Source organism: Chiloscyllium plagiosum, chromosome 20 (assembly GCF_004010195.1).
Source record: "Chiloscyllium plagiosum isolate BGI_BamShark_2017 chromosome 20, ASM401019v2, whole genome shotgun sequence".
NCBI classification, from domain to species: Eukaryota; Metazoa; Chordata; class Chondrichthyes; order Orectolobiformes; family Hemiscylliidae; genus Chiloscyllium; species Chiloscyllium plagiosum.
This window is the reverse complement of record NC_057729.1, coordinates 12,551,301-12,574,339: the sequence shown is the minus strand read 5'-3', so window position 1 is coordinate 12,574,339 and position 23,039 is coordinate 12,551,301. Positions and strand designations below refer to the sequence as shown.

Here is a 23,039-nt window from a genome sequence, read left to right as displayed (position 1 = left end):
CCGTTAGTGCGCAGGCGTCTGGGCTCGATTTGGCGCATGTGCAGTAGCGCCGGTCATCCCTGGAGCTTCAAGCTGAAAACAGAGCTGGACAAAATGTTAGTATATCGTGTCTGGATCCATACCTTTAATATACCGGAGAGTGAGGCGTCTGTGACCATAACAAAAGTCCAGAGCCAGTAGATTCCTGTTAGGGTGAAAGGAAAGGCTGGCAGGTGTAGGGAATGCTGGGTGACTAGAGGAATTGATGGTTTGTGCAAGAAAAAGAAGGAAGCATATGTCAGGTACAGACAGGAGAGATCGAAAGAATCATTAGAAGAGTATAAAGTCAGTAGTGTATTTAAGAGGGAAATCAGGAGGGCAAAAAAGGGAATATGAGATCACATTGGCAAATAAGGTTAAAAAGAATCCAAAGGGTTTTTACAAATACATGAAGGACAAAAGGGTAACTCGGGAGCAAATCGGGCCCCTCAAAGATCAGCAACGTAGTGTTTGTGTGGAGCCGCAGGAGATGATGGGGTGGAGGGGGGAAACTAAATGTGTATTTTGCATCAGTGTTTACTGTGCGAAAGAACGTGGAAGATATAGAATGTGGGGAAATAGATGGTGACATCTTGAAAAATGTCCATATTACAGAGAAGGAAGTGCTGGATGTCTTGAAACGGTTAAAGGTAGATAAATCCCCAGGACCTGATCAGGTGTATCCTGGAACTCTGTGGAAAGGTAGGGAAGTAATAGCTGGGCCAAAAACAGTGGTGAGGACAAGCTAGGGAACTATAGACTGGTGAGCCTGACTTTGGTCATGGCAAGTTGTTGGAGGGAATCCTGAGGGACAGGATTTACCCATATTTGGAAAGGCAAGGACTGATTAGGGATAGTCAGGATGGAAGTTGATTGAGTTTTTTGAAAAAGTAACAAAGAAGATTGATGAGGACAGAGTGGTGGACATGATCTATATGGACTTCAGTAAGGCGTGGGCGAGTTGGACTGAAGAGTTTGTTTCCATGCTGTACATCTCTATGCCTCCAGGATACCGGGGAGTGAGAGGTCTGTGTCCATGCCTGTAGGATACTGGAGAGTGAGGAGTCTGTCCACTTCAATTATTTAAATTTTGTGGACATTGTTCAATATATTCACTGGACTCTACAGCTACACCACATCTAATCAGAACTCAGATGTTTGCTCATTCTGTAGTATTGTGGCTGTCTCCATAAATAAAAGGTGATTTTAGGCTACAGCTATTACTGTAACAGTTGTGAACAAATTGTTCTAATAATAACATGATTAGCCACTCAACACATATTGCCACTTCATCTAAGTAGCATTGCTACCTTTTGTTGAATAACATTGATATTTTTTAAATGAATGTGTGTTTGTGAAAGGTTCAGCAAATTGAATATAAAATTCTGTTTCTGTTTTACAGGATGATAAAGCAATAGATGCAGCAGTAGGTTGAAGATGGCCATCTTTCATACCCCAAAAGAGGCTTTCAGTGCCTTGCGTCCAATTTGTGTTAAGATAACAAAGGAACAGAATGTCATCAATGTACAATGCCTTCAGTCCCAGCTGCAGAAGGTTGGGGATGCTGCATTACAGGAACTGCAGGAGTATGTCTTGTTTCCACTTAGATTTTCATTGAGGACACCTGGTCTGAAGCAAGAAAGATTTGTCCAAAGTGTAGTAGAATGCATTCATTTTATAATTTCTAGAACATGCGTGCAGAATCAACAACAACTTTGTGACATCTTCTCTGAATTTTCTCTTTGCCTGTCCTCTCCAGGAAACCATGGAAAGCTGGCCACTATCTCAGAGGAGCTTAAAATGGCTGTTGTCCAAGGTCTCATTGCCCTGCTTCATTCAGCATATGGTGACATTTTGCTATGTCTCTACCAACCACGCATGCTTCCTACACAAGGATTTGTTATTTCTCTGCTTTTAGACATTGCTGAACATGAAAAATCAAGACAGCTTCGGGTCCTGGCCCTAAAGTGTTTGCTGCTTTTGATATTACAGTGTGATTGCCCAGATACGCACTGTTCATTTGACAGCAGTGACCTCCTTCAAGTTGGAGATGCATTTGCCTCATTTTTGCCAGGAATCGCTTTAGGAATGTCACGCATAATTTCTGGAGATATTAAACAGGGTCACTTAGTAACAACCTATGCCATTAAGGTTTGGTATAAACTGGTGGGCTTAGTCATGGCCAATGACCAAGTGTCCAAGAATCACCTTGACAAGAAAATGCTCTTTGTAGAGGACAGTAAACTTGCTGACCTTGTAATCTGTAGGAAACCAGAATGGGTGAAAGACACTGCAAACAAATTAGATGTATTATTACAGAAACTCTGTAGCTGTGCTACTGGCAACCCACATTGGAAAGTAAGGTTGGAATTGGTTGAGCTAGTCTACCATTTGCTGTCTTACTGTAACAAATCACTGAAACAATCTATTGGCCATTTGCTGGAAATTCTGGTTGGCCTTGTAGGTGATGAGAGACCAGAAGTGCATACCAGATGCGGTCAAGTTTTGAGAAATGTCTCTGAGCTCTGTATGATATGCGAGAACAAAGATTTTACAGATGTGCTCTCCGAAAATTTGCACGCACTCACAACTGCTCTTCCAAGACTTATGAGAACACTGGATGACCAGAATAAATTGAAATCCTTGGGTTTATTACTTGGCTACTTAAAGTTATTAGGACCCAAAGTGAATGTTATATTAAATTCAACTGTTCACCTTGGCCGTCTTTCAAAAGCACTGATGCAAATCCTAGAGTTGGATGTCACGGATGTGAGAATTGTGGAAGAGAGACGTTTGAATTCTGAAGCTGATGATCTGCAACATCCAATGTCCTTTCTGTCTGGCTGGGATCACTTAAGACTGGGAAACAAGCCCACTATGAAGAGAAAATACTTCAAGCATTTTACCGAAGAATGTGTGTTTGCACTTCTCCAGCAGACTTGCAGAGTTTTAGGTTACCATGGCAATCTGTATCTGCTCGTGGATCATTTCATTCACCTCTACCAAGAGTCAGTGTTGTATAGGAAACAGGCTGCAATAGTGATTAATGAAGTGTTGTTGGGGGCTGCAGGGTTAGATGTGGATGTTCTGCATGAAAGAGAAACTCCAGTTAGTGTAGATGATCTCAAGGCAACTGTGACTTCCATTATCGAGGAATACGTAAGCAGGGCTAACTGGGATCTGGTAACAAGTATCGAGTCAGAGCATGAGGCTAGCCTCAATACGAACCAACCAACATTTCTGGGTTTTACTAAAGGATCCCACAGTGGTTGCCTTCACACAAGTCAAAGTCTAACTGTTCACACTATGAACAGCAATATCTGGCAAATCTGCATTCAACTTGAAGGAATTGGCTATTTTGCTCAGATGCTAAATAAGGAATTTCGTCAACTTTTAATGACTTCTCTTTACCCAGTGATAGAAAAAGTTGGAGCTGAGACTTTGCTTATTAGTCAAACAGCTACAAGGACATTAATAGATCTTTGCCAAGCCTGTGGCTATGATTCACTTCAAGAATTGATAAATCTGAATTCTGACTATCTTGTGAACACTATTTCCCTCAACCTGAGAAGACTAACTCAATATCCTCACACACCCCGTGTTATTAGTGTCATGTTTAGCTATTCCGATGCCAGTCTGCTACCTTTGGTTGATGATGTGGTTCAAGATGTGCTGCTGTCTCTTGATCATTACCACAATGAAAAGGCTCATCTAATTTTCAATGTCCTCCATTCACTAATGACAGCTTTAGGTATGTTGTTATGGATGAAAGTATATCCACATTCCACTATTGGAATGTAGCACAATGTTTGTCATTACTCATTGGGATTGAATGGTGCTAAGCATTCTGCTGCAAGCAGAAAAGCTTCCAGCAATATAGTGTTTTTTTTTCTTTTGCAGTAAACATGGTTATCTTGTTTAAATATTAGGACAATTTAAGGTAAGAAAGCAATTTCCAAGGCTGAAACCAAAATCTTTATTGTGGAGGTTGAGGAACAAACTCAACCTACAAAGATATGAACTTTTAAAACCCAACGTAAGTGGCAATATCTATTGTTGCGGCTATAGAGAGTAATTATTCCATTCTCATCCAGTAATGTATAAGTGGTAGTCGAGTGGATTATGAATTTGGTCATCCTTTTTCTTAAATTTCAAAGTTTTTAAAAACACATTATAAATGCAATGTCTTTGTGTCTTAAAAGTAATCCCTCTTTACGGAATTAGCTTCAAGCAATGATGCTTTCAATTGTTAAAAATCTTGTTTTTAACTTTGTACACCCCAGTCCAACAACAGCATCTCCAGTTCATGAGTTCAACTGTGTTTGTCTAAACTCCTCATTAGAATGTGACCATCATTAAAGTCTACAGTATTTTTAGATCTACACAATGCCTGTAATCCAAGTTTTTTAGCTGCAGCCCTATGCATCCAACATTAGTTTATCTTGTAGTCTCCAGTTCTGTTGAAGGCTATTGACTTGTAAATGACAGAAACTCCCTTTTTTCTTTATAGAGCCAAAATGATCTGTGAACTTCCTTTTTCCTGTTTCAGCTGTAACCATTGATATTATTTTTAAAATGGTTAAATGGCAGAAGTCACGAATAGGTCTACTAATCTTTAGTTTTTTTGTGTGTCCAGCTATGCAAACTGATATGTATGAAACAAAAAGCCAGCAAGATTTTGAGATTTGTAATTTAGGGCATGGAGCACAAGTAAAGAAATAAGTTAATAACAACAACAATTTGAACCATTTTAAAGTAGTACAATTTCGAAAGCATTTCAAAGGGCAATTGATTATCAAACAAAAGTTGACACTGATCAACATAAGATGTTGGGGTAAATGTCCAAAAGCTACGTCAAAGATAAATTTTAAAGAACTCCTCAAGAAAGTGCATTTGGAGGTTCAGGAAGAGAATTCCAGAATTTTGAGCTTAGCCACTGAAAGCAGGTCTGCAACTGGTGGTATAAAGGGAACAAGAAATATGCAAGAGGCCAAAATTAAAGGAACCTAGAAATCTTGGAGTCTTGTATAGATTACTGTGAAAAAGCAGCAGGTAGCCATTCAGGGATTTGAAAATAAGGATGAGAATTTTCAAAACAAAGTGTTGCCTGACTGGAAACCAGCACACATGGGTGATCAGCTGACAGAGCTGGATGGGATTAAGTGTGCAGACAGCAAGCTTTGAATGAAATGTGTAATGGAGGTTAAACATTGCTAAGTAAATTTTATCACTTAACCATCACCTTAAATGTATTGCAAGTCCAGACATTTAATTGCTAGATGTGGAAGCTTCTGTGTGCAAAATAACCACTACATTTCCTACATTATAACCATAACTATATTTCAAATTTGTTGAGGAATGTTGCAATGGCTCAAGCCTTGGAAGATGCTAAACAAGTAAAATGCTATATAAATAAGACTTCATTTCATTTTAAATGACTTTTGAGTTTTTTGGATTCTTTCATGGGATGTAGGTATCATCGGCAAGATAAGCATTTATTTCCCATCCCTAATTGCCCTTGAATTGAGTGTCTTGCTAGGCCAATTCAGAGGCCAGTTAAGTGTCAGCCACGTTATTATGGATCTGGAGTCTCATGTCAGCCAGACTAGGTAAGGGGATAGAAATGTTTCCTTTAGGAAATTAGTAAGGAGGAGGAGTTTTTTACAATGCTTGATGATAGGGTCATTGCCACTGTTACAATTCCAAATTGTATTTAATATCCATAAGCTTCTTTAGTATGATCTTAGGTCTCTGGATTACAAGTCTCATGACATTATTTTTATTCAACTGTCTCTCCTACTTCTGGGAAACTTCTAGGATTGTAAATCTCTGCTAGTATTGCTCAGTATAATGTCCCTTACCTACCTGTGTTACGGACTCCTTAGAACCAAGAGTAGAATTCGCTTTCAGCTCTTGTTGGACATATTGATGGAAGCTTTGTGACATGTCTTCTGGCCTGTTCGCTATTGGCAGCCTGATTCCTCTATTCTTTTGATGCACAGCCTGACCGTATCAGTTAGAAAACTGATGGAGTTATAATTGGGTGATTCTTTGCTTTCTATCAAACAGCCTATTTTCCTTTATTTCCAATAATAATGAAAAGTCTTCAAACCAAATTAAAATAACCACATTTTTAAAAAGGCAAAGTTTGTGGAAGTTATCCAACATACCTCAAAAGTCTACTGCCTTTACAAATGGCCACTATTATTTTAAGCAGCGCATTCTCTAGATAGCTATTGTCTTGTTTTTTTCTCAAGTGTTTATGTAGTTTAGATCCAATTTAAGTGAGACACCTGAAAACATCATTTAATAGACTTTTTCAAATTTGACTGGTAGAAGCCTTTCAACTTACCTGAGCTACTGTTTCAGGCAACCTAGCGTTTATTGGTGCCAGTCCCGAATCCCGATAAATTGGGAAGATTAGCAACAGAAAGCATATGATGTCAACCACAAGCCATCCAATAATGGTGGTTGATATGAAGGTGTAACCCATCATCATTGTAATGATCGCACAAAACTTAGGAAAAGCTGAATGAGAAAGCCTTTCAATTAATGAAATATTAATGAGAGATTCTGTTACAAAATAACCTCTACATTTTTGATCACAAAATAGCTCACTGGTTTCCACCGAAGGAGCCTGCTCAGAAAGAAGAGAGACCTCACAATAAGGCCTGTAATTCTGCTACCAAAGCAAAAGAGATCCAGTGCTTTTTCAAGGATTATCAGAAGCAGAAGCATTTGGCTGAAGGGGATGTTGAAGATATTGATTCGGACCAAACAGGTATTTCCTGGACAAGAATTACTTTTCCAAATAATCAAGATATTTCACTTCTCTGTAATGCAATGCATGCTATCAGTCTCAATGTGCGCACAGTGAACAATTACGTGCTAAAACTTAGAAGCTTGTGATCCAGTCATAGAGCCATAGAGATGTACAGCATGGAAACAGACCCTTCGGTTCAACCCGTCCATGCCGACCAGATATCCCAACCCAAACTGTCCCACCTGCCAGTACCCAGCCCATATCCCTCCAAATCCTTCCTATTCATATACCCATCCAAATGCCTCTTAAATGTTGCAATTGTACCAGCCTCCACCACTTCCTCTGGCAGCTCATTCCATACACGTACCACCCTCTGCGTGAAAACGTTGCCTCTTAGGTCTCTTTTATATCTTTCCCCTCTCACCCTAAACCTATGCCCTCTAATTCTGGACTCCCTGACCCCAGGGAAAAGATTTTGACTGTTTATCCTATCCATGCACCTCATAATTTTGTAAACCTCTATAAGATCACCCCTCAGCCTCCGATGTTCCAGGGAAAACAGCCCCGGTCTGTTCAGCCTCTCCCTATAGCTCAGATCCTCTAACCCTGGCAACATCCTTGTAAATCTTTTCTGAACCCTTTCAAGTTTCATAACATCTTTCCGATAGGAAGGAGACCAGAATTGCACGCAATATTCCAATAGTGGCCTAACCAATGTCCTGTACAGCCGCAACATGACCTCCCAACTCCTGCACTCAATACTCTGACCAATAAAAGAAAGGATACCAAAAGCCGCCTTCTCTATCCTGTCTACCTCCGACTCCACTTTCAAGAAGCTATGAATCTGCACTCCAAGGTCTCTTTGTTCAGCAACACTCCCTAGGACCTTATCATGAAGTGTATAAGTCCTGCTAAGAATTGCTTTCCCAAAATGCAACACTTCGCATTTATCCGAATTAAACTCCATCTGCCACTTCTCAGCCCATTGGCCCATCTGGTCCAGATCCTGTTGTAATCTGAGGTAACCCTCTTCGCTGTCCACTACACCTCCAATTTTGGTGTCATCTGCAAACTTACTAACTGTACCTCTTAAGCTCGCATCAAAATCATTTATGTAAATGACAAAAAGTAGAGGGCCCAGCACCGATCCTTGTGGCACTCCACTGGTCACAGGCCTCCAGTGTGAAAAACAACCCTCCACCACCACCCTCTGTCTTCTACCTTTGAGCCAGTTCTGTATCCAAATGGCTAGTTCTCCCTGTATTCCGTGAGATCTAACCTTGCTTATCAGTCTCCCATGGGGAACCTTGTCGAACGCCTTACTGAAGTCCATATAGATCACATCTACTGCTCTGCCCTCATCAATCTTTTTTGTTACAAACTCAATCAAGTTTGTGAGACATGATTTCCCACGCACAAAGCCATGTTGACTATATCCCAAATCACTCCTTGCCTTTCCAAATACATGTACATCCTGTCCCTCAGGATTCCCTCCAACAACTTGCCCACCACTGAGGTCAGGCTCACTGATCTATAATTCCCTGACTTGTCTTTACCGCCCTTCTTAAACAGTGGCACCACGTTTGCCAACCTCTAGTCTGCCAACACCTCACCTGTGACTATCGATGATACAAATATCTCAGCAAGGGGCCCAGCAATCACTTCTGTAGCTTTTCACAGAGTTCTCGGGTACACCTGATCAGGTCCTGGGGATTTACCCACCTTTAACCGTTTCAAGACATCCAGCACTTCCTCCTCTGTAATCTGGACATTTTGCAAGATGTCACCATCTATTTCCCTACAGTCTATCGCATCTATATAGCTGATTGACATTCTGAAGACTGTGCTGCGAGATTTAGCTTTATGTCATTACGTTTCTCAGTAAACTGATTTTGTTGTTACAATTTTGGTTCTTACTTGTAAAGTACTGCAGATCTCTGCAAACATAAAAGCTTATCCTGTGATTAATTCAACCGTTAGCTGCTGGATGCAAAGACTGAATAACTGACATGGAGTGAATCCTTTTAATCCCTTTTCATATGTTCACTGGCATCTCTACGATCTTCTCTTATTTCATCATATCTCCTTGCAGTCTGTTTTTTCTCACTTTTCACATTTGTGTAAGCCCCATTTATGCCTTAATTTTTGAACTGTGAATTATTGGCTGTGCTACTGAGAGGATTCTCCATATCAGAGTTGTACAGTCCCCAATTAACTTGCTTTGTGTTTTTTGTTTCCTGCCTCCTAATCAACCATCCTGCACATTACAGTCCATTGCAACCAGTTATTTTGCCAGAAATTCTGTGTACTGCTGAGAAGGAATGCAGCAGAATAATTGGTTTGGCAATTCTAATACAGCCTCTGGTAATGCATGTTGTTTTTTTCTGAATATTAAGTTTTATATGATTTAATAATGACGTAGTTTTCAGATAGCTGTTCTGGACAAAAGGCTATGTATAGTGCCAAAACCATGATTACCTTTTGTCCCCTTTCCTGGAGGTGGCAGAAAGGGCAAATAATTGGGTGGGTGGGTGGGTCTTGGAGCAAATCTCTTCCCCCTTCCTGCCACCATAGCAACTCTTTGTCACCAGTAAGGTCCATAACTGGTCAGTTAATGTCATCTAAGGACCTAAACTCATTACTGGCCCAAATTAACTGCCTTCCCAGCAGTCAACAAAAGAGACTGTGTTTTCCATACCCAGAAAACAGAGTGGCTGCCTCCAGGGTTGGGTGGGTCGTCCTATTTTCCCTCACCTGACGACAATTATAGTGTGGATGAACAGGCAGGAAAGTGACCTCTAAAAGGCAACCTTGCTTCTGACCTTCCTTTCCACCTTGAACATCCTGCTTGCAAGTCTCTCTCTGGCCCAACTAAAAAACACTTATCTTGCAATGGTGCAACTCTACATGGATCTCCAACAATGCTGTTTAACCTTTGGAAGCTGTCAGTCTCTGGCTGACAACTTCAAATGGAGTTGGGAGTTCAGGGGTGAAGCTTCTGATTAGACTAGAAAACCATTCTACAGTACTTAAATATCTAAATAATATTTGATGCTGTAATCTTTTTCACTAATGGAGACATAGAGTTAACCAACTCTAAAGCTGCCTGACCCAACACTTACTGCAGAGTACTACAACGTAAAAGGAAGCTATTCAGCCAATTGAATCAGCACCAGCTCTTTCAGTGAGTAATCTAGTTAGTCCCACTCCACCATTCTTTCTTCATATGCCTGCAAATTTTTGTTGTTCAGGTAGTTTTCCATTTTCCTTTTGAAGCCTACTATTGAATCTATATCATTGTCCTGTCAGACAGTGAGCTTGTTGCTTTGAAGATTCTTTTGTCAACAGAATATAGAATCGTACAACATTCGGTCCACCTCTTTTTGTTCGCCATTCACCTTAAATCCTGTTTCCTTAGGTTACCAACTCTTCAGCCACAGAAAACAGTTTACTTTTACTTACTCAATCTAAATCTTGCATGATTTTAAGCACCTCTTTCAAATACCCTTTTTGGCTTTTTCTGCTTGAAGGAGAGCCTGGCTCACCCAGCAGAAACTGCCTACATCAGAGCACTCATTCATTTTGCCCCACTTTTACTTTCTGTTGAAGTCAATAAAGTAAGGATAGATGGGTGCAAAATGCGCAGGCAATTCAGTCCCCTTGGTTTTCCACTGGACAGGTTAGGCTAAAATTACTTCACAAATTTGTCTGCATTGCAATTGGGCAGCCAACTGACCTAACTTGTTATAGAAATGTCTTTCAATTAAATATTGGGAATTCTGGAGTCACTGTCTTTAGACCTAACCACGAACCCTGTTCCCTAGCCATTGACCCATTTCCTCATCCTAACCACTTTGGTGAGAAACCAAACTGTTTAAATCTTGGCATGCTCCTTGATCCTGAACTAAGCTAACTAAGATCCTGTCAGTTAATAAGATATTTCAATTCAACCTGTAACACTCCCCAGTCCATATGCGTGTATGACCTTATGTTGTGAAAACCCTTATCCGTGCTTTTATTGATTGTAATTTTAACTGTTCCAATACTCTTCTAGCTGGTCTTCCACCTTGCACACTATAACTCCAACATTGTCCAAAATTGTTCTGCTTGTGTCCGACGTCAGATAGCATTCATCCAGCACTCCTGTATTTTCAGTCTAATTTTGGCTCTAGATCAATCAATAGCTGATTCTGAAAAATTCTCCATCTTGTTTTCAAATTACTCGGTCCTCTGTAACCTTTCCCAGCCCAGCAATTTCAAATTTTCTGTGGTTTTGGTTTTAATTGCATAAACAGGACCACTCATTGCTAATACGAATTCCAGGATACTTTTAAGTAACTAGGGAGCTGGCATGTCTGATGTGTCAAAGCAATAACCTTTCTATTTTCGGTCTGATTTAGCTGTGAATGTGAAAGATCAGCACCAATTAACTTGATCCTTTCGCTGTTTCAAATGTTGAATCTGTTACTCAACCATCCATCCTTTTGGTTGGCAGTTTTGTTTTTAAACATTTTACATGAAATTTGAGTTTCTTAACGCAAATTTATGTTTTTTTTTTAGAATATGAAATCTCTGATCAACTGGAACCTGACATTACTTTTGACCACCCTGATGTGAAGAAGGAGCTCCCTGCTCATATCCAAATTGCTAAAGATGTGATGGAGAGGTGCATTCACCTTCTGTCAGACAAAAGCATTAAATTACGTCTAAAGGTCTTCTAGTGTTCCCTATCTTGATATTTGATTTTAAAATGTTCAAGGATTTGGTACATGTTTTTCAATTCTCAGGTTTCTCTAAGGCTAGAAGTGGTGAGGCAGTTTACTTGTAAAATCAAGTCAGGACATATGGTATTGACTGAGACCTGGTTTAAATATTCCTTTAAAACTTAATCTAAATTAAATGTTCAAGAGTACAAGCAAAAGTCTTTTTCATCTCCCATCATTCCCTCAGAATAGTTCTGTTAATTTTAATGTTTCTTCTATTTAATTTCTGTCAGTCATGTATAGTAACTTCTGATCTTTGTGGAGATGGCATCTGTGAATTAAAATGAGTTTTGAGAGCAAGCAAATTAGTACTATTAGTTTTCTAACATGTTGCATTTTATGGTATAAGAATCTTACCATAATAAACACCCTATGATTCGTTGTTTAGAGGCTCCTGGACTGCATAGTTAGCATCTATGAGAGATTGGACTAGAATGGAATAAAACCCTATTTATTGAGTTAGTTCTAAAATGGAACTGTAATGATTTGCTCAATCTGATGCTTCAAAAGAGAATTGTTAGAGGTGGGAATTGAGAGCTGATGTGAATGCACCCAACCTTCCATGCTGTCTAGTCTGCTTCTTATAAATGGTTTGAGGCAAGTTAGTCCCAAGACTGTGCAGCCCAAATAAAGAACAGCATTATCTTACATAGATCTGTTAATTTTTAAGGAGTCTGTGACGGACAGTCCCTCTAATTGATCTCAGTAATAATTTCAGTTTTCATCTATAGCCCTTGTCCAGGTTGATCATTATGACCAGGCCATTTGTTTGAAAATAGGTATATAGAGTAAACATTAAAACCATTACTCTCTTAGTCTAGTTGTACCCTCAGTATATCACTCATTTTCACTCCCTTAAGCCCAGGGGACGTAAATTTGAATGCCTATGGTAGTTTAATCATCTATTACCAAATCTGGTTGAATCACATAAATCATTAGCAGATACTGCTCTCCATTGCTAAAACTGTTTATTATACCAAAATCATTCTGGAATGCAAAGATAACCCCCAGCTTTCCTTCAGCACAAGCTTTTGATTTGGACAACTCTCTTGTGCTGCCTTTATCCTAGTCTTTAATAACGTGCACAGAGCTCAAAGAATCAATACCACCTACCTTGCTGCTTCTCTCCTGTCCATCTCAATGGACCAAACCTCTCCTAATTGTCCCAACCAATGCCTTAGCTGTAAGTTGAGCCTTTCTCTGGTGTCCTTCCTCTCTCCTCCCATGAGTTGTCCATTAGTCCCACTTTCTGCTCCATCAGGCTATTCCAAGCAAACTGCAGCCAAGTAACTTCATTTCTATATTAACTGAAGTTGTTAACCATTCCCTCTGCACAGGTAATAACACTCCCCTTAACATTGACTGTCTGCTCCTCTAGCAACAAAAGAAGTCACCATTGATCCCTCTGGCTTTGCAAGCTATCACCCAATCTCTGACCTACTTTTCTTATCCAAAATTTTGTAACATGCTTTCACTTGCCAAATCCATGCCCATGTTTCCTGTTCTTCCACATTTAAATCCCTCCATTCAAGGTTCCACACTGTATATTTACTAAAGTCACTGAACTGAAATTGACTTTTACAAAATTATAGCTGATGATGTATGATTGTGGCCAGCATATTTCTCCACCTATCTGCTGTCTTCAACATAGTTGACCACACCGTCTTCCTTCAGTGCCTTTCCTCTATCATCTAGCTAGGTGGAAATTTTTTTGCTTGGTTCTATTTGTACTTGTCCAGTTGTAACCAAAGTCACCTGTAATAACATTTCATCCTGCTCCTTTTCCCATTTTACATATTGCCCCTTGGTGATATCCCCAAAGATAGCATTAAGTTTTACATGCATGCTGTCGGGACTAAGCTGTACTTCACCACCAGCTCTCTGGATTATTCCACTGTCTGATTTGCAGCAAAGCATATCTGACAACCAAAACTGAATGATGGGAAATCTCCTTTAAGTGGGCATTAGGGAGATTGAAACTGTTATGTTAACCCCTGCCATAAACTCTGTTTCCATTCTTGGCAATTATCTGATACCGCATGGATGATTTAAAACCTTGAAGCTGAATATTACATGTGTTTGGAAAGTAGGGCATGTGTTCTTAGCACGCCATTTTCTCATTCGCAGAGGTCCCAACGATCAGCGTACTGCCCACCATATGTAAACAAATAATTGACTCTTAATATTACACTACCCATGCCACAAAATAGTTTGGAAAACAGTAACTGCAGATCCTGGAAATCTGAAATAAAAACAGGAATTGCTAGAGGAACGTAAGCTGTCTGGCAGTATGTGTAGAAAGAGAGTTAACATTTTTATCTTTCTTCAGAACCACAAGTGTGTTTGCATGGCTAGTGGGTGGGAAAGGGGAAATGTGTTTCTTTTTTTCTTCAAACTGTTTAAAACAGGTAGTAAGGAAGGAACACTGCTAGCCTTGGAAGGTATCCCTTGCCCATCAGGGGCACCTACAAGAAAATAGGAAGAGGATTCCCTTCCTTCCTACATGACCACATACAAAAGCTCCATCATATGGATCTCTAAATCATATATATGTCAATGTGAAAGGCCATTAGGGTGTCAATAATCAAAGCTTTAAGCATTTGTCACCTCTTAAACATGTGCTCAAAAACATTGAAACATTGACAAAAGGTAATCAGAAAAATGGAGTTCATAGAGCTGTCAATCAAACAAGCATATCAGTTCTTTGGACCTGCATAAGCAAACTCACATAATCTTTTTGAAAAAGCTTGGCTGGCCATTCGGTGACACTTAAGCAGGGGAATGATTTGGCATGGAAGAGGCACAAGGAAGATGTTTTTCAAAGGCAAATTCAAATGTTCCCAAATTTAAAGTACGATTCACAACTCCTCTAAAATCATGGAGAAGCTGGCTCAACTCCACAAAAATTAGTAGGGTATTCCTACACTCTAATGGAGCTGGATGAGTTGGGAGTGCTGTGTGCAGTCTCTCTTCCTGCATCTTTGTCCAATGTGTTAATGGCACCGGATGCCCTGGAATCTGATCCTACCTATGATTTCTTAAATGGCTTTGCAGTCCTTCTGACTTTGCAAAATCCCAGGTTGTTGACAAGGGAATTGGCAAAGCACAGATGACCTCTGACTTCATAAACAGAGTCAAATAACTGAACCTTTAGGAAACTTTAATTAAGCCAGAGATGTAAAATTGTGTTCAGCTCTGGTCACCACATTTAGGAAAGAGCATATAAGTCATTGAGAGAATGCAGGTGAAATACCATTAAAATGATGAGAGTTTTTTTTGCAAGGTTAGATGGGGTTTTTCTCCATATAGCCAAGGAGATTTAATAGTGTACTTAGAATTATGATAAGTTTAAATAAATTAGAGATGTATAGGCTATTTTCAATGACTGATTGTACAAGAAGTAGAGGCCACTGACTTAATGATGTGGACAAGAGAAATGGGGGATTGGAGGAAGCACCTCTTCACACAGTGAGTCGTAGTGACCTGAAACCACTGTCTAAAAGGATGGTGAAAGTGAAGATGATCAATAACTTTTAAAAGGAAAGAATGGGCATTGGCAGAGTCACAAAGATAGAGTGGGAGAATATGACTGACTGGATTGCTCCACAGAGAACTGGCATTAACTTGATAGCTCAAATGATCCCTTCTGCATTATAATGACCATGATGTTATCAACAGTCAAACTTCACATATTGCATAATGGAAGTAACTGTGTAAAACAAAATGAACTACATTTGTAGCAAAATACTTTTAACACGAAACTCTTGTTTTCTGAATTACCATAAATTTGAAGAGTTTATTCTGAGGTCCTTTTAAACATGTACACCTACTACGTATCTTCAGTTATGCAATATTTCTTTTCTTACAGGTACTGGATGTTTTGGAACTGTGTGTGGTTGTTCTCCAGAGTAATGTGAATGAACTACTCCCAATGGTACACCGGGTATGGAGTCCTTTTGTGCAAAGATTGACCAGTGATGATCCCCTCGTGGTCCTTAGGGCATTCCAGGTAAAGTGATGTTTCCTATCCAGCATCTTTGGTGAATTTGTGCATCTCACATGTTTTACATTAAACTAAGGCAAGAGGGATTTGATTTATCCTGACTTTCTTATGAAATATTTGCAAATATTTCTGGATATCAGAAATTTGATGGGGTATTTTCTGACCTTGAATGATATACAAAAAAAAACTACAGAACATTGAAAAGTTTCTGTTTTGTTTTACAGGTGCTATGCAGATTGGCAGACACCTGTGGTGATTTTCTGAAGAGTAGAGTTTCGAAAAACATTTTGCCAAAGGTGATTGGATCTTTAGTCAGCCAAGCCCCTGTCAGTGCAAAGGCTGGGCCTATTTATAGCCACACACTCGCCTACAAACTCCAATTAGCTGAGCTTCAAGGCCTTGGAAAACTCTGTGAGAAACTGGATCTTGGTAAGCACATAAGACCTCAGAGCAGAAATTAAGTCATTCAATCCTTTAAGTCTACTCTGCCGTTCAGTCATGGCTGATAAGTTTCTCATCCCAATTCTTCCACCTTCTCCTTATAACCCTTGATCCCCTTTGACAATCAAGAACCTATCCATCTCCATCTTAAAAACACTCAATGACCTGGCCTCTACAGCCTTCTGTGGCAATGAATTCCATAAAATCACCACTCTCTGGCCAAAGAAGTTTCTCCTTATTTCCGTTCTAAAAGGTCTACCCTTTACTCAAAAGCTGTGCCCTCTAGTCTTGGTCTCTTACCAATGGAAACATCTTCCCAACAGCCACTCTGTCCAGGCCATTCAGTGTTCTGTTAGTTTCAATTAGATCCTCGCCTTACCCTTCTAAACTCCATCGAGTATAAACCCAGAGTTCTTAGACATTCCTTTCTTAAGCTTTTCATTCCTGGGACCATTCTCATGAACCTCCTCTGAACACTCTGCGGAGCTAGAACATCCTTCCTGAGATATGGAATCCAAAACCACACACGGTACTCCAAATGTAGCCTGACCAGAGCCTTATAGAGCCTCAGAAGTGCATCCCTGCTTTATATTCAAGTCCTCTCAAAATAAATGCCTCTATTGCATTTGCCTTCCTAACTACAAACTCAAACTGCAAGTTTACCTTGAGAGAATCCTAGACTAGAACTTCCAAGTCTTTTTGCACTTCAGACTTTTGAATTTTCTTCCCATTTAGAAAATAGTTCATGCCTGTATTCTTCCTACCAAAGTGAATTACCTCACACTTTCCTACTCTGTACTCCATCTGCCACTTCTTTGCCCACACTCCTAACTTGTCCAAATCCTTTGCTGACTCTCTGCTTCCTCTATGTTACCTGTGTCTCTACCTACCTTTGTATTGTCTGAGTTCCTTCATCTAGATTATTAATGTATAAAGTGAAAAGTTGTGGTCCCAACACTGAGCCTTGCAGAACACGACTTGTTACTGGCTGCCATCCTGAGAAAGATCCTTTCACCTTTACCACCAATGTCACTAGTTGGACCTTTCATATTGTTTTCAAGAAAATAAGAATGGAGACTAATATATTTTTCACACCTAACATTTTCCTTTCCACTGCAGCTGTGGGTTTATTTCAGTTTTCTGTTTTAATTCAGTTCCATTTTCTAAATATAATTCTAGCTTTCCTGCTTCAAACTATTTATGTATTTCAGACACTGAGAATTAGAATTTTTCTCTCTCAAATCCTCTATTAGCTGAATAATTATCGATTTACTTTTACTATGTGGCAGATGTCTTGACACAGATATATATCACAGACCAAAGGCAAATTATGCTGTTACAATTACAGACCGTCATGTATTCCTGATGATTTCCAGAAGACTTTGCTTCAAGGGCCAACATATTCCAATGGACACTAATTCCTGTCAGTTTCAAAGATGAGTCTTATTGGATTCAAAACATGAAATAATTCCTCAATACATTCTACATTTAATACTTGTAGCATTTTCAGCAAGAATCTAAAGATGGCTGTTTTGTCCCAAAGATGCTGGGAGATTAGATTCCCTACAGTATGGAAACAGGTCGTTCAGCCAATCCTCTGAAGAGTAACCCATCCAAACCCATTCCCCATATTTACCCCTGACTAATGCGCCTAACACTATGGGCAATTTAGCATAGCCAATTCACCTGACCTACACATCTTTGGATTGTGGGAGGAAACCAGAACACTCAGAGGAAACCCACGCAGACATGGGGAGAATGTGCAAACTCCACACAGTCAGTCGTTGGAGTTGGGAATCAAACCCGGGTCTCTGGCGCTGTGAGGCAGCAGTGCTAATCACTGAACCATCACCCATGCTGCCCAGATCTGCTGAATGTTTTTAGCACTGTTTTTATTCCAATAATGCTCGTTTTTTTTCATGAGATTTTTCGATATTGAGATACACTTTTTAAAATCATTAGCAAAGTAGGGAGTGAGATAGAGAGAAAATTAGTCCTTCTTACAGTCTTAAAATAGAACAAATGCACAAAATTCTCTCTATATTCCTGGAAGCTCGTTACCTGCAATCAGAAGTAACAGATTTGTGTGGTTGTATACAGTACAATATTTGGCTGCAATTCCTCACTTTTGTTTCAATTCAATTCTCATTTTTGGATTAAAACAAACCTAGTATGTCATTATTCGGGACTGAGAAGTTAATGCATCCAGCGAGTATCAGACTGGCGATGTCATATTGGTGCTGAACTTGCTAAATCATACAGTTATAATATCCAGTCTAGGAGGGTATTCACCAAAACACTGAACCCAAAAACAGGAGCAATATACAAATGGAGTTAAAGTAATCTAACAATTAATAGACTTTAACTAGCTTCCTTCATATGTAAAGCTGTACCTTTAAATTAATGCTAGAAATGCAAGATATTTCTTACGTGCATTGTATGCAACAATGTGTATTCAGGCACTGTTTCAAGCTTTAGGTTTATCTAATTGTGCAACAGAAAACATAGCCGTTTTTCTTTGAAAACATTGTTGTATGTGGGAATCAATAATTAGGAATTTAACCATGGAATGAATTTACATGGCCTCAATCTAGTTTGTTTTGAAACAGGAACATGTTAGCAGACTTAATTAGAGTCATCACAGGGTTGCTGATGTAAGAAATGGCAGTTATTAATTTGAGTTTAGAGCAAAGAAACATTATTAAGTGAAATCAAGATGGCTTCAATTTCTATCCCACTGAGCTACGTCTGACTTGGGCACTGTTTAACGCTGGCAATTGAGTTCTCAATGTAAAAAAAAAAGTTAATTTCCTCGATTTTATGAAAGCCCTTCACCTTGGTGAATACAAGAAAAATGAGATAAAAATGGGGCAATCACAGTGGAGATGAAATAGGACTATTTTTCTTGATGCAGGTGAAACCGATCTAGATATGGTTGCCAACACTTGCCTACCATATCTGAGTAGCAGACAACCACCGAAACTCCAGGATGCAGCTTGCAGGTAACTCATTTAAATCAGTGATTAATATAATGAATTTATGCTTTTAAAATGAAAGAGATTCCCATTGTCTTAGAATTATTTTAATATTTTTTTCTTAAAATACTTTGGGGAAAAAGTGTAACCAACCATTCTGACAATCCTATTGAGCATGTATTGTTTTAATATTAATGGGGTAAAAGAATGGAGATAGTCTGGGGGTGCACTTGATGCCTATAATTAAATGTTTGTGGCTGTTCTTGAGGATCGCATTATTGCATGTGAGAAAAAAAATGACCATATAATCACATAGGTCATATTAGAGAGCTTCCTGTTTAAATTATTATCCCCTGTCATCTATATTAAAATTAGATGTAGAACCAGGACCCTGATGGCTCAACTAATTAATAGCTGAGCCATTCAAATTAAGGAGTTTCTCTATCAAGGTGGTGAGGATACTGGTGGAATGGCTTCCAGGAAGGAGACAATAAAAAGAAATACAAAGAATAGAAGAGGCTTGATGATTTGAAAAAAAAGAGAAAAGCATTATTTTGAAGACTATTTCAACTGGAATTAAAGGGACTTGAAATAGCAGATCCCTCTCCTCAGCAACATCTTCATCTGATGGCACTCTTAATTTTCACACATGCACAGCTCCATCTAAGCATACCTCTCTCAACTCTTCCACTATTGTTAAACTGTTAAATTGTTTAACTTCCAGTCCTGGATGAAGTGAAATTTCTTCCAATTAAATGTTGGGAAGAGTAAAGCTATTATTTTCTGTCATGCTCCAAAATCTGTTCCCTAGTTACTGACTTCTATTCCTCTCCTGGTCTGAGATGAATTTCCATCCTCATGTTTGCGCCATCACTAAGACTGCATATTTTTACCTCCGTAATATTGTCCATAATGCCATTTTCTCAGCTTAGCAGCAGCTGAACCCTCATCTTTGTTACTTTCAAACCCAAATCCATGTGTTCCTGGCTGATTTGCCATATTTTACTGTATGTAAAACTTCAAGTCATGTAGTGGCCTTAACTGGTGTTTTGGGCACTTCTGATTGTATTTGCTGTGTCATTGGTGGCCATACCTTCAGCTACTTGGTTCTGAAGTTCAGGAAGTGCCTCCATATAATCTTTGTTTCTCTATCTAGTTTTCTGATTTGACACTCCTTAAAGCCTATGTTTTTTACCAAGTTTCTGGAGATCTGACGGATTATCTCCTATTGGATTTGTATAATATTTTGTAATACTCCTGTGTAGTAGTTTGATTATTACATTAAAGGTGCTATCTAAATATATTGATTTGTATGTAACTTCTCTCTTTTTCCTTTAACCAGTGTTTTTTACCACCTAAGTGAAGTTGATCCTGATGCCACATGGCTCATTTTAAATGAAGTTTATTGTCCAAGTACTTATGATCCGCCACACTTCAGCCTCCCACCAATACACCTGACAGGAATGGGAAAACAGAGGAATGAATTTACTGATAATGTTCTTCAACTTCTGCAAGAGTTTGAATGACTCAGAAATTTGTGGTAGTTGGCAGTGCCAATCATACCTAAAGCTCCCCATGTTCAGACTGCTAATATCAGCCTTGGTGCAAGGAATGAGAAAAACTGAGAAAAGGCATACAGCTGAACCTCCCACCAGTTTCTGTGGCTCGTTGTATAGCAGCACCTTCAAGGTTTGGACACATTTACCTTTTCAACCACTGACAAGGATAACAGAAAAACCAAGAAAATATAGATGACAAAAGTATCTCAAGGGGACGTCTTAAAGATTCAAACAATCGCTGCAGATATCTAGTACAGATTGAACCAATCACTGGAAAAACTCAGCAAGTGTTGCAGCATCTCTGGAGGGAAAGCAAAGTTAACATTTGTGATCCAGTGACATTCTTCGAACTGATCAATTTCTGTTTTTGTTTCTGATTTCCAGCAGCCACAGTTCTTTGGTCTTTTTTGTCTTGCACGGATTGGTTTCAACATCTTGTAGCTGGGTCTATAATGTGTTATGATTCCTCTCCTTGCTATTTTTTAGCTTTCCTGTATTAACCTGTGCAACTATGGGATGAATGGGACAATCCCACAACACCATGTTATTAACCAGCAGTGGGATGAAATCCTAAACAGAGATAACTAGGTTTTTTTGGTTACTTTGTATTCAAAACTGATTAATCTTCTGCTCATCAAGGTTGAATGGATTGAATTCCTCAAATTCTGCAACAGTTTTAGGTTGCATTATATCTGAACAATATCATCAAAGGGCTACAAAATATAATTGGATGACTCGTACATCTGGTGTTCATGCAATCAATATTGGTACACGCAAGGAAACTCAGTAATAAATGCACTAGTGTTTTCAACCTAATGAAAACCTAACTGTCTGATATGATATTTTGATGTTATGGGCCAATGACTTGCTTCTAGAATATCCATTTTAGAAATTCGACAGGGAAGGAACTTGCTACCTGACAAATGCAGCTGGTCCATTTTAAATTATGCTGATCCTATAACAGACACAGCTGTATTGGTCACTACAGTGAGATGTGAGAGCTTCTTCTGTTTAGGTTTGTATATGTACTTCCTGATGGCAAATCACACAAGTATAAGCCAACAGTGTAGCAGCAGCTCCCCCTTCTGATCGGAATGGAGTATCTTCAGCATATGTACTCTTTTTGAAAGACTGGTTAGACAAAATCAGATATAAATCTTTGAGCCACTCTATTGAATAGGCAGAAGTTAGATCAAAGGTCAGTGCAACCTGTGCTCACTTTGCTGAGTCACACTACATTCCTTTCCTAGAGAAATGTATTCCTGACATGCAAGTCAGAGCAGGAACTTGACAACTTCAGTTCTCAGCTTGCTGTTTGGGGTCTCTATCTTGGACACCTGACACCAACATTTCAGGGCATATTCCAGGGCAGCACATCCACAGACCTGTAGCATCCAACACAGGCCAATCATTCCACACCGTCATGCCACTTCTACATTGAGAATGGTTCTGCACTTCATTTCTGCTGCATTTTGGAACACACCAGCGTCAAGCTTAAGAGAATTCCAATCTAGAATATCGATGTCCCTTTGTGCTTCAGATTTCCGAAGCCTTTCCCCATTTTAAAAATAGTCTGCATCTCTATTCTTCCTCCCAAAGTGCATAACCTCATACTTTCCCACATTGAATTCTTTGCCCATTCGCCTAGCCTGTCCAAGTCCTTCTGCAACCTGCATGCTTCCTCCACATTACCTGTCCCTTCTATCTTTTTGTCATCTGCAAACTTCGCAACTGCATCATCAGGTCCTAAGTCCAGATTGTTAATACGCAATGTAAATAGTTGTGGTCCCAATACTGACACCTGCAGTATTCTACTATTCACTGGCCCGCCATCCTGAAGAAGACCCCTTTATCCACACTCTCTGCCTTCTGCCAGTTAGTCAATCTTCTATCCATGTCCTTAATACTATGGGGTATTATTTAGCAACAACTTGTGTGGTATTTATCAAAAGCCTATTAGAAATCCAAATAGATCACATCCAATGGCTCTCTTTTGTCAGACTTGCTCATTATGTCCTTAAAGAGCTGTGACAGATTTGTCAGGCATGACTTCCCCTTGATGAAGCAATGCTGACTTAGGCTTATTTTATCATGCATTTCCAAGTACTCTGTAATCTCATCCCTTATTGTGAAATCTTGCATTTTATCAATGGTTCTAAGTTTACAAAGGGATCTTGATCAAATTTGTCAATAGGCTGAAAAATGGCAGATGGAGTTCAATCTGGATAAATGTGAGATATTGCATTTTTGGTACAACAAACAGGGGTAGGACTTTAGACAATTAATGGTAGGGCCTTTGGTAGTGTTGTAGAACAGAGGGACCCAGGGGTTCAGGTCAATGATTCTTTGAAGTTTGCATCATATAGACTGGGTGGTTTAAAAGGCTTAGCACACTTGCCTTCATTGCTCAGTTCTTTTCAATATAGGAGTTGGGAAGTTATGTTGAGGTTGGACATCGGTAAGACCTCTGTTGGAGTAATGTGTCCAGTTCTGGTTGACCAGTTATAGGAAGGATAT

At 39.4% G+C, this 23,039-nt stretch overlaps 1 protein-coding gene across 1 annotated transcript; it reads left to right on the top strand.

Moving 5' to 3' along the window:
* The first annotated feature begins 7 nt into the window (after window positions 1–7).
* Window positions 8–21,338, top strand: tti1 (TELO2 interacting protein 1). The gene is made up of 8 exons (XM_043710187.1): window positions 8–95; window positions 1,421–3,769; window positions 6,632–6,799; window positions 11,342–11,493; window positions 15,413–15,553; window positions 15,772–15,976; window positions 18,903–18,990; window positions 20,306–21,338. Exons 2-8 carry the CDS (start codon window positions 1,456–1,458, stop codon window positions 20,487–20,489), a joined length of 3,252 nt encoding a protein of 1,083 aa, XP_043566122.1. The 5' UTR covers window positions 8–95; window positions 1,421–1,455; the 3' UTR covers window positions 20,490–21,338.
* The last annotated feature ends 1,701 nt before the right edge of the window (window positions 21,339–23,039 follow it).

Bases quoted from the DNA above. Each gene is read 5' to 3' on its own strand.
- tti1 (XM_043710187.1), top strand. From the start codon at position 1,456: ATGGCCATCTTTCATACCCCAAAAGAGGCTTTCAGTGCCTTGCGTCCA. The intron at 6,800-11,341 runs GTATTTCCTGGA...TTTTTTTTTTAG, and splicing joins TATTGATTCGGACCAAACAG to AATATGAAATCTCTGATCAA. The intron at 11,494-15,412 runs GTCTTCTAGTGT...CTTTTCTTACAG, and splicing joins GCATTAAATTACGTCTAAAG to GTACTGGATGTTTTGGAACT.